The sequence below is a fragment of the Bombina bombina genome, chromosome 3 (genome assembly GCF_027579735.1).
Source record: "Bombina bombina isolate aBomBom1 chromosome 3, aBomBom1.pri, whole genome shotgun sequence".
NCBI lineage: Eukaryota > Metazoa > Chordata > Amphibia > Anura > Bombinatoridae > Bombina > Bombina bombina.
In genome coordinates this window covers 48561582-48575311 of record NC_069501.1, presented here as the reverse complement: position 1 = coordinate 48575311, position 13730 = coordinate 48561582, and the positions used below count along the sequence as shown (strand labels likewise).

At 38.5% G+C, this 13730-nt stretch overlaps 1 protein-coding gene across 1 annotated transcript in view; it reads right to left on the bottom strand.

Moving 5' to 3' along the window:
* GRAMD1C (GRAM domain containing 1C) overlaps nucleotides 1-13730 on the bottom strand; it is a 455805-nt gene that overhangs the window by 336191 nt on the left and 105884 nt on the right. The window contains exon 2 of the mRNA XM_053705832.1: nucleotides 3273-3442. Coding sequence (XP_053561807.1) covers nucleotides 3273-3386 — 114 coding nt within the window. The 5' untranslated portion in view covers nucleotides 3387-3442. The remainder of the gene's footprint in view (nucleotides 1-3272; nucleotides 3443-13730) is intronic.

Sequence of the window (13730 nt, the reverse complement as noted above, 5' to 3'; positions counted from 1 at the left end):
AAAAAATTATTAGAGTGGCGGCGATGTGGGGGGCCTCGGTTTAGGGGTACATAGGTAGTTTATGGGTGTTAGTGTACTTTAGAGCACAGTAGTTAGGAGCTTTATATTCCGGCGTTAGCCCATAAAGCTCTTAACTACTGACTTTTTTCTGCGGCTGGAGTCTTGTCGGTACAGGGTCTACCGCTCACTTCTCCCAAGACTCCAAATACCAGCGTTAGGCAGATCCCATTGAAAAGATAGGATACGCAATTGGCGTAAGGGGATCTGCGGTAGCCTGGAATCGCGGTAGGGAAGTGAGCGGTACACCCTTTCCTGCCTGACTCTAAATACCAGCGGGCGGCCAAAAGCAGCTTTCGGACCCCTTAACGCTGATTTTGACGGCTAACGCAGAACTCTAAATCTAGGCGATAGATTTCCTTTTGTAGTTACAGAAAATTTGGCATCAACATCCACAGAAGTGTTTAGGAGATGATGTAGGGGAATAAATAATATCAATGGCAACATGTACAACAAGAAAGAGATCATTGTTGTACACATGAATACTGCTCAACATTTCCCAGATGCTTTTTGAGACAGGAAGTTGAGTGGGACATGAGCAGTGACTCATCTGTGTTTGGTAGATGGAGCCATGACAGGGTGCACAGGGTTATGGGTGTGCTGTGGGGGGATGTGGTGTGTTTTGTGTGGGGTTGGCTGCATCATTTGTTGTGGGAACTCCCTAGAAAAAAGGATATTTGCCCTGACAAGGAACTATAATAGGAACAGCAGGCAAACAACCTAACTCGTGACAATCCTGCAAGATGTGAGGTGGTTGGGAGGTCTGCTCATGAGCTACACAACATTTTAAAAATGGTGGCTCATTGGCATCCAGAGGGGTCTCAGGGGCCTCAGTGGAGACTGGGTCCACAGTTCTAGGGGGCCCATCAGGCCATGAAAGTAGTGGCATCACTCTACCTGCATCATGTCTGGCACCACTGTGTGCCCCCTGTAAAACAAGGTTCACAGTGTAAGGAAAGTGTTTGCAAATATGGAGGCAGGGTTTCCAAGATGGCCGCCCCAGTGTTACTATACAGAAAACCAGCCATCATGTTTGTATAGGAAGTGCATAGCTAACTAAGGGGAAAGGATGACTCTCAGCCACAGATAAGTGGCCTCTCTTGCTCCTACGTGGTGCTGGCTCAGTTTTTGCTGATTACAAAAAGATAGATAATCCCTTTATTACCCATTCCCCAGTTTTGCACAGTCAACATGGTTATATTAATAAACTTTTTACCCCTGTGATTACCTTGCATCTAAGCCTCTTCTGACAGCCCCCTTATCACATGGATATTTATTTATTATCTTTTGACTTGCATTTTAGCCAATTAGTGTTGTGTTCTGGACAACTCCACGGGAGAGAGCACAATGTTATCTATATGGCACATGTGAACTAGCACTGTTCTTTTGTGAAAAGCTAATAAAAAAGCATGTGATAAGAGGCTGTCTGTAGTGGCTTAGAAACAGGCAATAATTTAGAGGTTTAAATGTTTTAAACTATATTAATATAACAATGTTTGTTGTGCACAGCTGGGGAATGGGTAGTAAAAGCATTATCTATCTTTTTAAACAATAACAATTTTGGTGTATACTGTCCCTTTAAGCTAGGGCATTATGGGTATACAGTACATGTGTGTATGATGTGTAATTATATTGTAAACATGTGGATTATACATTTTTTTCTCAGTTAATTTATTGCTTATTTTGGCATATTTTTAGTTTAAAAACAAGATAATTAGTACTGGATATTAATATCTTGCATAAAAAAACCGCCGCGGCTTTCACCTCAATCACTATAGTTTGTTATGAACTATTTCTCAGACTGTAAAATGTGTTTTGTAAACAGGCACCGTTTGTACCATTGAAACTAATGTGCCACTTCTTTCATGCACTGTATCTCACTGTGCCAACCACGTTTAGCAATCATGGTTGGTACAGTGCATTAATATGGGTTCTTGCGTTAACAAATATTGCAGTCTTGTGATCACGTTTGTGCTTCACGTGGTAACAAATATGCTCTGCTAGTAATCTAGGGGAATGGGGAATTACTGTTCAGTAAGCAGTTTATAACAAGGTATTACCACCTACCATGACATGATTTTACAATAAAGGATGAAATATAAAATGAATGATCAAGGAAAAGGCAATTGCTACTATTCTGAAGCCCATAATGCTTAAAATAAAAGTAACCAAATGAGTTATGAGGTTATACCGGGGCCCCCATGATGTGCTTCAAGTTTAACATATCGATTACAATAGACAAATGAAGACATTTTAAAGAATCATTTTGCATTTTTATTATAATCTAGCTCATAACCTGGCCCTGTAGATAGTGTTTTTATCATTTAATGGGGCATTAATGTCCTTTTTAATACACATCAGAAATGAATACAAAGTAAATGTGTTAAAAGCAAAATTTGCAACGTTTTGCAGTCCAGTAGCATGGCCCTTGAAAAACCTCTTGTTGCCTTTTCTGCTGTAGCCAATTAGGATAAAATATAAATGAGCTCCCACACATAGCAACCAATCACCGTGCAGCATATAGGAGCGTGAGGGCTCTGAGTTCCTCTGAATACATTCCATCCTCTCTAGGGTTTATAAAATGGCTACTCGTCATTTAAATTGCACAAAACAAAGGCAAAATAAATCATGAAAGTGCACTGCAAAATGTTTCACAAACCAAAATTAAACCTTATTTGAGAAACTACATTTTGAGTTGAATGTCTCTTTAAAGTTGAGAATGGGCAACAAACCGTACGCCCCTGTGTAACACTATGTTATACTTAAACAGACATATTCATTCTATGCCCAGACAAAAAAGGATCTCAGCATCTGATTGGCCACTTGTAACATAATATATAAACACACATTTCAAGTTTTTCTACTATTCCAGAGGATCCCAAACTTGCTGGCAAATTTACAGTTAGTGTCTAAAGAGTTTTAGTAGAGCAGAATTTGCCATCTATGACTAGGAAAGCATTACAGCAAAATAAATAATCCCACCGTATGCTAGATCAGTCACCAGTATTTATCATAAAGGTTAGACTAAATATAGAACATCACTACTATAAAATAACAAAAATGTTACTTTGACTAAAGAGGCACAAGAAAGAGTGATTGATTATTGAAGCTAATTGCAGTGCAATATTCCTTTTGGTTAAATGATTATAAGATTAGAGCGTGGAACCCTTTGCAAGTAGCGAGGAAGACTGGGCAGTCACTGATATCTTACTTACATTAGCTTTCTGCTCTTCATCGGTTCCCCTGGGCTGTTCCAGAGAGGCTCCTCTGAGCATGGGACTCTCTTCTGGCGGTCCGTTGGCAAGAACAGGCTTTATCACCAATGCCATTACATCCCAGTCTCTGGACCAGCCCCCCTCTTCTCTTTACCCTCTATTTCACGAGACTGATGGAAAAAGATAGACACTTGTTATAGAAGTAAAACAAAAATAAAAAAAAATACACCTATTTATCAGGACATCTTAAAGGGACAGTCTAGTCCAAAACAAACTTTCATTATTCAGATAGGGCATGTCATTTTAAACAATTTACTTCTATCACCAATTTTGCTTTGTTCTTTTGGTATTCTTAGTTGAAAGCTAAACTTAGGAGGTTCATATGCCAATTTCTAAGCCATTGAAGACCGCCTCTTGTCTTATTTCAGAACATTTTGACAGTTTTTCACCACTAGAGGGTGTTAGTTCATGTGTTTCATTTAGATAACACTGTGCTCACGTACGTGGAGTTCCTAGGAGCCAGCACTGATTGGCTAAAATGCAAGTCTGTCAAAAGAACTGAAATAAGAGGCAGTTTGCAGAGGTTTAGATACAAGATACTCACAGAGGTAAAAAGTGTATTAATATAACAGTGTTAGTTGTGCAAAACTAGGGATTATATATCTTTTAAAATAATAAATCATCTGGTGTAGACTGTCCCTTTAAATATATATTTTGGAAAGAGGCATTAATATTGCACAATAATTAGACTTCCTTGTACACATCATGTACCTTGTCAATATTTATTTGACTTTATTAAATTTTTAACTGAATTTGATCCAAGAAGAAGACAAATGAAGTATGAAGCAGCAGTGAGTAACACCTGAAGCAAGGGGAACGGTAGCCTCCCATCGTCTGTTACAAGGACAGTCAACATGAAACTTAAAGGGACATAAAACCTAAACGGTAGCCTCCCATCGTCTGTTACAAGGACAGTCAACATGAAACTTAAAGGGACATAAAACCTAAACGGTAGCCTCCCATCGTCTGTTACAAGGACAGTCAACATGAAACTTAAAGGGACATAAAACCTAAACGGTAGCCTCCCATCGTCTGTTACAAGGACAGTCAACATGAAACTTAAAGGGACATAAAACCTAAACGGTAGCCTCCCATCTTCTGTTACAAGGACAGTCAACATGAAACTTAAAGGGACATAAAACCTAAACGGTAGCCTCCCATCTTCTGTTACAAGGACAGTCAACATGAAACTTAAAGGGACATAAAACCCAAAATGTTTCTTTCATGATTCAGACAGAACAAACAGTTTTAAACCACATTCCAATTTACTTCTATTATCAAATGTTCTTGGTATCCTTTGTAGAAAAGCAAGGCTGTAAGCTCAGGAGCGTGCACGTGATTGCAGTACTATATGGCAGCAGTTTTGCAAGAATGTTATACATTAGCAAGAGCACTGGATGGCAGCACTATTTCCTGTCATGAAGTGCTCCAGATATGTGCACACTACCTACCTAGATATCTAGTCAACAAAGAATAACATGAGAACAAAGCAAATTTGAAAATAGAAGTAAATAAAATAAAAAAATAAAAAATATTTATTCTCTATCTGAATCATAAAAGAAAAATTGTGGTTTCATGTCCCTTTAAATGGATCAGATAGCACATGAAATTTTAAACAACTTCCTAATGTACTTTTTTTTTTTTACCAAAATTGCATAGATCCCCTATGTTAAAGAGTAACCCTAAATGAGCTCAGGAGCGTGCATGTGTATTTAGTCATCAGGCAGCAGTGTTTGCAACAATGTTTATAGATATGTCATGCATTGTTGCAAATACTGCTGCCATTTATTGCTAAAGACATGTGCACACTCCAAAGCTCCTATTAGTCTTCCTATGTTTAGTTTTCAACAAATGATAAAGAGAGAACAAAGCAAAAATATGGGCTTTAAATTTCATGTTCTACTTAAACAATGAATGTTTAATTTTGACTTTACTGCCCCTTTAACAATAGCAGGTGCTGTGCTAGAATAATATATTGATTATCTGCAGAAGGTGATAAAACAATGATAGAGACCAGACTGTGAGAAGTCATAACTGTGGTTGGTGTGAGACAGGACCACATGTAGGAGATAGGGTGGTAAAAGAGTGAGAGGACTAGAGATTGGGGAGGTCATTTGAGGGAGTATGTGGCCCCCCGGGCTCTAGTTTGAGTGTCAGAGGTAAATTATTTCTATTTTAGTAAAGGGAAATAAAAAGTATATATATTTAGCATTAGTAATAATAACTGTGGCCCCTGGTACTAATTATATAAGTTTGACATGCCTGGTGTGTCTAAACAGGTATAGAAAAGGCATGCTTGTATTCAAAACAGCTGCATAAACATCATTTGAAATAGGAGGGGCTCTCTCCCAGAATAGAATTCTTCAGTAGAGTTGGAGGATTCAACAATCAAAAATAATTATTTCAAGCGACAAAATAAAGGTAAATTAGTTATTTGTATACAATAAATACACTTCACCAGGGAAAATTAATAATTGGGAACACATTAAAGGGGAGAACATTTTGCTGTACAATGTCCCTTTAATGATAATACAAACTTTGTAGATTATTTCTAATAAAAATGCCTTGTCCTATAATTTACTCTGAGTTTAACTACTTTTACATCTCCCCACAGACAATAATAGACCATACAGAGACTCTTATTCAAGATATCTGCTACTCGGAGATCAGCTCTGGGAGCAAAAACAGAGCCAATCCAGAGTAAAATAAATATAAAAGACTATAAAATTATAATTATGAACAGCCACATTTCTAATAATAATTTTACACCCCTTGAAAATGCTTCCCACTAACCCTATAAATATAATTTAAGCAGCAACCAAGTATTATTCTATAATTAAATATGTTCAAAGGGGAAGAAAATGTCCTAAAACAAAAAAAAAATGCAAAACAAATGCAGATGAAGGTCTCTGTCCTGACAAGTCTTGTCATTGTTTATTAAACATGAAGGCGACACTCTAGGTGACAGGTGTGAATTAAATGGTAACACTGTATCACCTTGAATAATATTTACAATACGCACTTGACGACAACCATAGCAGCGATACATTGATGTCATGACTGAATTTCTAAAAAGGAAAACAAGTCATGAAATCAGTTTATTGTCAAGAATGTTGCACTAATGACAATCACATGTGACGTTGCCCCAAGGAGGACAAACTCCCTGTAATAAACTGGATGATAGAGAGGGCTTTTAACACATATATCCTACAGTAAAATTAGCGTCAACACTAGTCTTAACCCTAGTCCTAGCCTTAACCTAACCTTAGATAACCTAATCATAGCCTTAAACTAACGAAAGCCTTACCCTAGCCATAACCCTAAACTTAGCCTAACCATAACTTAGCCTAACCATAACTTAGCCTAACCTAACCCTAACCAAAACCCTAGCCTTAACCTAACCCCTTGCCATAACCCTAACCCCAGCCATAACCAAACTCTAGCCATAACCTAACCCTAGCCATAACGCTAACCCTAACCTAACATAACCCTAGCCTTAACATAACCCTAGCCATAACCTAACTATAGCCATAACCCTAACCCTAGCCATAACCCTAACCATACCCTAACCCTAACCATAGCCTTATTCTAGCCCTAGCCTTAACCTAACAATAGCCTTAAACTAACCCTAGCCTAAACCTAGCCCTAGCCTTAATCTAACCCTTGTCTAAACCTAAACCTAGCCTTAAACTAACCATAGCCTAAACCTAACCCTAGCCTTAACCTAACCCTCATCTAAACCTAAACCTATCCTTAACCTAACCATAGCTTTAACCTAACCCTAGCATTAACCTAACCATAGCCTTAACCTAACCACAGCCGATACCTAACCATAGCCTTACTCTATCCCTAGCCATAACCCTAACCTTAACCTAACCATAACCTTAACCCTTAACCTAACCCTAACTTTAAGCAATATCCCTCCATAATAAAAGCACACCACTAGACTGGATTATTAGAGAATATTATATATGATTCAAAGAACAATATAGACAAGTGGGATATAGTATAGTAATTTGGGGTGCTCAGAGTAAAGATTGTCAAAACGTTTCTCCATTTGCTAATCCCTCTCCCACTTATCCCTTTTCCTTAACAGGTTCCCACAACAACAACAAAAGAATTAAATCAAAAGAGTGACAACGTTAAAATAAAGCCAGCCAGTGGGCAGTTACAATCCACACAGTCCACTTTGTCAGGAGACATGCACACATGAGTGCATGTATGACTGTGTGTACTTGCTTGTGATGTTATGAATGTGTGTGCATGTGTAAGTGAGTGTACGTGCATGTGATGTAATGAATGTGTGTGCATATGTGACTGTGTGTACTTGCATGTGATGTTATGAATGTGTGTAAATGTGTGAGTGTATGTACATGCATGTGATGCTAAGAATGTGTGTGCTTGCATGTGATATAATGAATGTGTGTGCATGTGTGAATGCGTGTACGTGCATGTGATGTAATGAATGTGTGTGCATGTGTGACTGTGTGTACGTGCATGTGATGTTATGAATGTGTATGGATGTGTGACTGTGTGTATGTGCATGTAATGTTATGAATGTGTGTGCATGTGTGAGTGTGTGTGCTTGCATGTGATGTTATGAATGTGTGTGCATGTGTGAGTGCGTGTACGTGCATGTGATGTTATGAATGTGTGTGCATGTGTGACTGTGTGTACGTGCATGTGATGTTATGAATGTGTGTGTAAGTGCATGTAATGTTATGAATGTGTGTGCATGTGTGACTGTGTGTACATGCATGTGATATTATGAATGTGTGTGCATGTGTGAGTGTGTGTACATGCATGTGATATTTTGAATGTGTGTGCATGTGTGAGTGTGTGTACATGCATGTGATGTTATGAATGTGTGTGCATGTGTGACTGTGTGTACGTGCATGTGATGTTATGAATGTGTGTGTAAGTGCATGTAATGTTATGAATGTGTGTGCATGCATGTGATATTATGAATGTGTGTGCATGTGTGAGTGTGTGTACGTGCATGTGATATTATGAATGTGTGTGCATGTGTGAGTATGTGTACATGCATGTGATATTATGAATGTACGTGCATGTGATATTATAAATGTGTGTGCATGTGTGACTGAGTGTATGTGCATGTGATGTTATGAAGGTGTGTGCATGTGTGATTGTGTGTACGTGCATGTGATATAATGAATGTGTGTGCATGTGTGAGTATGTGCATGTGATATTCTGAATGTGTGTGCATTCTAGTTTTACATCCATATATTCCAATATACAACCAGACGACCTCCAACATTCTCCAAATAGCTATAACGTTTAACGTATATTTATAGATGTTATTAAAGGGACAGTCAAGACCAACATTTTTTTCATGATTTAAATAGGGAATGTAATTTTAAACAACTTTTCAATTTACTTTTATCACCAATTTTGCTTTGTTCTCTTGGTATTCTTAGTTGAAAGCTAAACCTAGGAGGTTCATATGCTAATTTCTTAGACCTTGAAGACTGCCTCTAATCTGAATGCATTTTGACCACTAGAGGGCATTAGTTCATGTGTTTCATATAGATAACATTGAGCTCATGCACGTGAAGTTACCTAGGAGTGAGCACTGATTGGCTAAAGTGCAAGTCTGTCAAAAGAACTGAGATAAGGGGCAGTTTGCAGAGGCTTAGATATAAGGTAATTACAGAGGTAAAAAGTGTATTAATATAACAGTGCTGGTTATGCAAAACTGGGGAATGGGTAATAAAGGGATTATATTTCTTTTTAAACAACAAAAAATTTGGTGTTGACTGTCCCTTTAATATTTGTTACTGCGCTATCTTCTGTCTTTACACATCAGAATATTTGCTGAGCTGCCACTGGTTGCTTTTTACAGACTGTGATGGAAAATCTACTATGCAGAGTCACAAATATAAACACACATTGCAAGTTAAATTAGCTGGCGCTCACTTATGGACAAAAAGCAGCTAGAAGAAGATAATGCACTATTTAGTTACAGCTTCTGACCAAGATACGTAAAGCACACACTAAGGCACCTCCACTGCCTGCCGCTGACTTCCGCTTTCCATCAGAGTATTTAGAGATTTCAAATGTACCCTTATTTATTGTCTATGTTAAGATAACAAATTAAACAAATTTCCAGGACACCTGTCAATATGAACAACGGAGCCTGCGGTAACATCAGGCAATGTTTTATAATACAGTATTGTTTGTCTATCTGTCCTGTGGGTATGATCCCTGTTTGCCTTAATAAAGGTTTTCATAAACAAGAGAACAGGCCTTGGGGTATGAATTTATCGTTTCTCTGGTGATGTTAGTACAATCTGGATATCTGCCCATCTAATTTGTTTTATCTTTTAAGAAACTTGTTTCTGTCTCTGAGACAATCCAATGGCAGATACATATATTGTTCTGTTACCCCATAATGTCATGATAGGGGAGGAAAATGAAAATGAATAGAGTTAGCTCATTCTTGGTGCGACACTGTAATACAGAATACCTCCCTCCCAACATTTCAAAAATTCAAAAGAGGGACACCCCCCCCCGCAAAAAAATTTGAAATGTGGTGGACGGGGCTTAAAAAAAATCATAAGACCAAAGTAATTTAAATAAAATTCTAAATAACGTCATATATTTTAATACACTTACGCCTAGATTTAGAGTTTTGCGTTAGCCGTCAAAACCAGCATTAGAGGTTCCTAACGCTGGTTTTGGGCTACCGCTGCTATTTGGAGTCAGTCAGGAAAGGGTCTAACGCTCCCTTTCCAGCCGCAACTTTTCCATACCGCAGATCCCCCCACCCCATTTGCGTATCCTATCTTTTCAATGGGATCTTTCTAACGCCGGTATTTAGAGTCTTGGCTGAAGTGAGCGTTAGAAATCTAACGACAAAACTCCAGCCGCAGAAAAAACTCAGGAGTTAAGAGCTTTCTGGGATAACGCCGGTTCATAAAGCTCTTAACTACTGTGCTCTAAAGTACACTAACACCCATAAACTACCTATGTACCCCTAAACCGAGGTCCCCCCACATCGCCGCCACTATAATAAAAAATTTTAACCCCTAATCTGCCGCTCCGTACACCGCCGCAACCTACGTTATCCCTATGAACCCCTAATCTCCTGCCCCTAACACCGCTGACCCCTATATTATATTTATTAACCCCTAATCTGCCGTCCCCAACGTCGCCACCACCTACCTACAATTATTAACCCCTAATCTGCTTACCGCACAGCGCCGCCACCTACGTTATCCCTATGTACCCCTAATCTGCTGCCCCTAACACCGCCGACACCTACATAATATTTATTAACCCCTAATCTGCCGCCCCCGCTATCGCTGACACCTGCATATTTTTTTAACCCCTAATCTGCCGACCGCAAACCGCCGCAACCTACATTATACCTATGTACCCCTAATCTGCTGCCCCTAACACCGCCGACCCCTATATTATATTTATTAACCCCTAATCTGCCGCTCCCAACGTCGCCTCCACCTACCTACAATTATTAACCCCTAATCTGCCGACCGGACCACACCGCTACTATAATAAATGTATTAACCCCTAAAGCTAAGTCTAACCCTAACACCCCCCTAAATTAAATATAATTTAAATCTAACGAAATAAATTAACTCTTATTAAATAAATTATTCCTATTTAAAGCTAAATACTTACCTGTAAAATAAACCCTAATATAGCTACAATATAAATTATAATTATATTGTAGCTAGTTTAGGATTAATATTTATTTTACAGGCAACTTTGTATTTATTTTAACCAGGTACAATAGCTATTAAATAGTTATTTACTATTTAATAGCTACCTAATTAAAATAATTACAAAATTACCTGTAAAATAAATCCTAACCTAAGTTACAATTAAACCTAACACTACACTATCAATAAATTAATTAAATACAATACCTACAAATAACTACAATTAAATAAACTAACTAAAGTACAAAAAATAAAAAAGAACTAAATTACAAAAAATAAAAAAATATTTACAAACATTAGAGAAATATTACAACAATTTTAAACTAATTACACCTACTATAAGCCCCCTAATAAAATAACAAAGACCCCCAAAATAAAAAAATACCCTACCCTATTCTAAATTAAAAAAGTTCAAAGCTCTTTTACCTTACCAGCCCTGAAAAGGGCCATTTGCGGGGCATGCCCCAAATAATTCAGCTCTTTTGCCTGTAAAAAAAAAACATACAATAACCCCCCCAACATTACAACCCACCACCCACATACCCCTAATCTAACCCAAACCCCCTTAAATAAACCTAACACTAAGCCCCTGAAGATCTTCCTACCTTATCTTTACCATGCCAGGTTCACCGATCCGTCCTCCGAAGTCTTGATTCAAGCCTCCGAAGTCTTCATCCAAGCCCAAGCGGGGGCTGGCGATCCATAATCCGGCTGAAGTCTTCTATCAAGCGGCGGCTGAAGAGGTCCAGAAGAGGCTCCAAAGTCTTCATCCTATCCGGGAAGAAGAGGAGATCCGGACCGGCAACCGTCTTGATCCAAGCGGCATCTTCTATCTTCATCCGATGACGAACGGCTCCATCTTGAAGACCTCCGACGCGGATCCATCCTCTTTTTCCGACGTCCAACTCAAGAATGAAGGTTCCTTTAAGGGACGTCATCCAAGATGGCGTCCCTCGAATTCCGATTGGCTGATAGGATTCTATCAGCCAATCGGAATTAAGGTAGGAAAATTCTGATTGGCTGATGGAATCAGCCAATCAGATTCAAGTTCAATCCAATTGGCTGATTGGATCAGCCAATCAGATTGAGCTCGCATTCTATTGGCTGATTCCATCAGCCAATCAGAATTTTCCTACCTTAATTCCGATTGGCTGATAGAATCCTATCAGCCAATCGGAATTCGAGGGACGCAATCTTGGATGACGTCCCTTAAAGGAACCTTCATTCTTCATTTGGACGTCGGAAGAAGAGGATGGATCCACGTCGGAGGTCTTCAAGATGGAGCCGTTCGTCATCGGATGAAGATAGAAGATGCCGCTTGGATCAAGATGGTTGCCGGTCCGGATCTCCTCTTCTTCCCGGATAGGATGAAGACTTTGGAGCCTCTTCTGGACCTCTTCAACCGCTGCTTGATAGAAGACTTCAGCCGGATTATGGATCGCCAGCCCCGCTTGGGCTTGGATGAAGACTTCGGAGGACGGATCGGTGAACCTGGCATGGTGAAGATAAGGTAGGAAGATCTTCAGGGGCTTAGTGTTAGGTTTATTTAAGGGGGGTTTGGGTTAGATTAGGGGTATGTGGGTGGTGGGTTGTAATGTTGGGGGGGGTATTGTATGTTTTTTTTTACAGGCAAAAGAGCTGAATTATTTGGGGCATGCCCCGCAAATGGCCCTTTTCAGGGCTGGTAAGGTAAAAGAGCTTTGAACTTTTTTAATTTAGAATAGGATAGGGCTTTTTTTTTAATTTTGGGAGTCTTTGTTATTTTATTAGGGGGCTTAGAGTAGGTGTAATTAGTTTAAAATTGTTGTAATATTTTTCTAATGTTTGTAAATATTTTTTTATTTTTTGTAACAGTTCTTTTTTATTTTTTGTACTTTAGTTAGTTTATTTAATTGTAGTTATTTGTAAGTATTGTATTTAATTAATTTATTGATAGTGTAGTGTTAGGTTTAATTGTAACTTAGGTTAGGAGTTATTTTACAGGTAATTTTATAATTATTTTAACTATTTTAGCTATTAAATAGTTCTTAACTATTTAATAGCTATTGTACCTGGTTAAAATAATTACAAAGTTGCCTGTAAAATAAATATTAATCCTAAAATAGCTACAATATAATTATTCGTTATATTGTAGCTATATTAGGGTTTATTTTACAGGTAAGTATTTAGCTTTAAATAGGAATAATTTATTTAATAAGAGTTAATTTATTTCGTTAGATAAAAATTATATTTAACTTTAGGGGGTGTTAGTGTTAGGGTTAGATTTAGCTTTAGGGGTTAATCCATTTATTAGAGTAGCGGCGAGATCCGGTCGGCAGATTAGGGGTTAATAATTGAAGTTAGGTGTCGGCGATGTTAGGGAGGGCAGATTAGGGGTTAATACTATTTATTATAGGGTTATTGAGGCGGGAGTGAGGCGGATTAGGGGTTAATACATTTATTATAGTAGCGGTGAGGTGCGGTCGGCAGATTAGGGGTTAATTATTGTAGGTAGCTGGTGGCGATGTTGTGGGGGGCAGATTAGGGGTTAATAAATATAAAATAGGGGTCAGCGGTGTTAGGGACAGCAGATTAGGGGTACATAAGTATAACGTAGGTTGCGGCGGTGTACGGAGCGGCAGATTAGGGGTTAAAAGTGTAATGCAGGGGTCAGCAATAGCGGGGGCGGCAGATTAGGGGTTAATAAGTGTAAGGT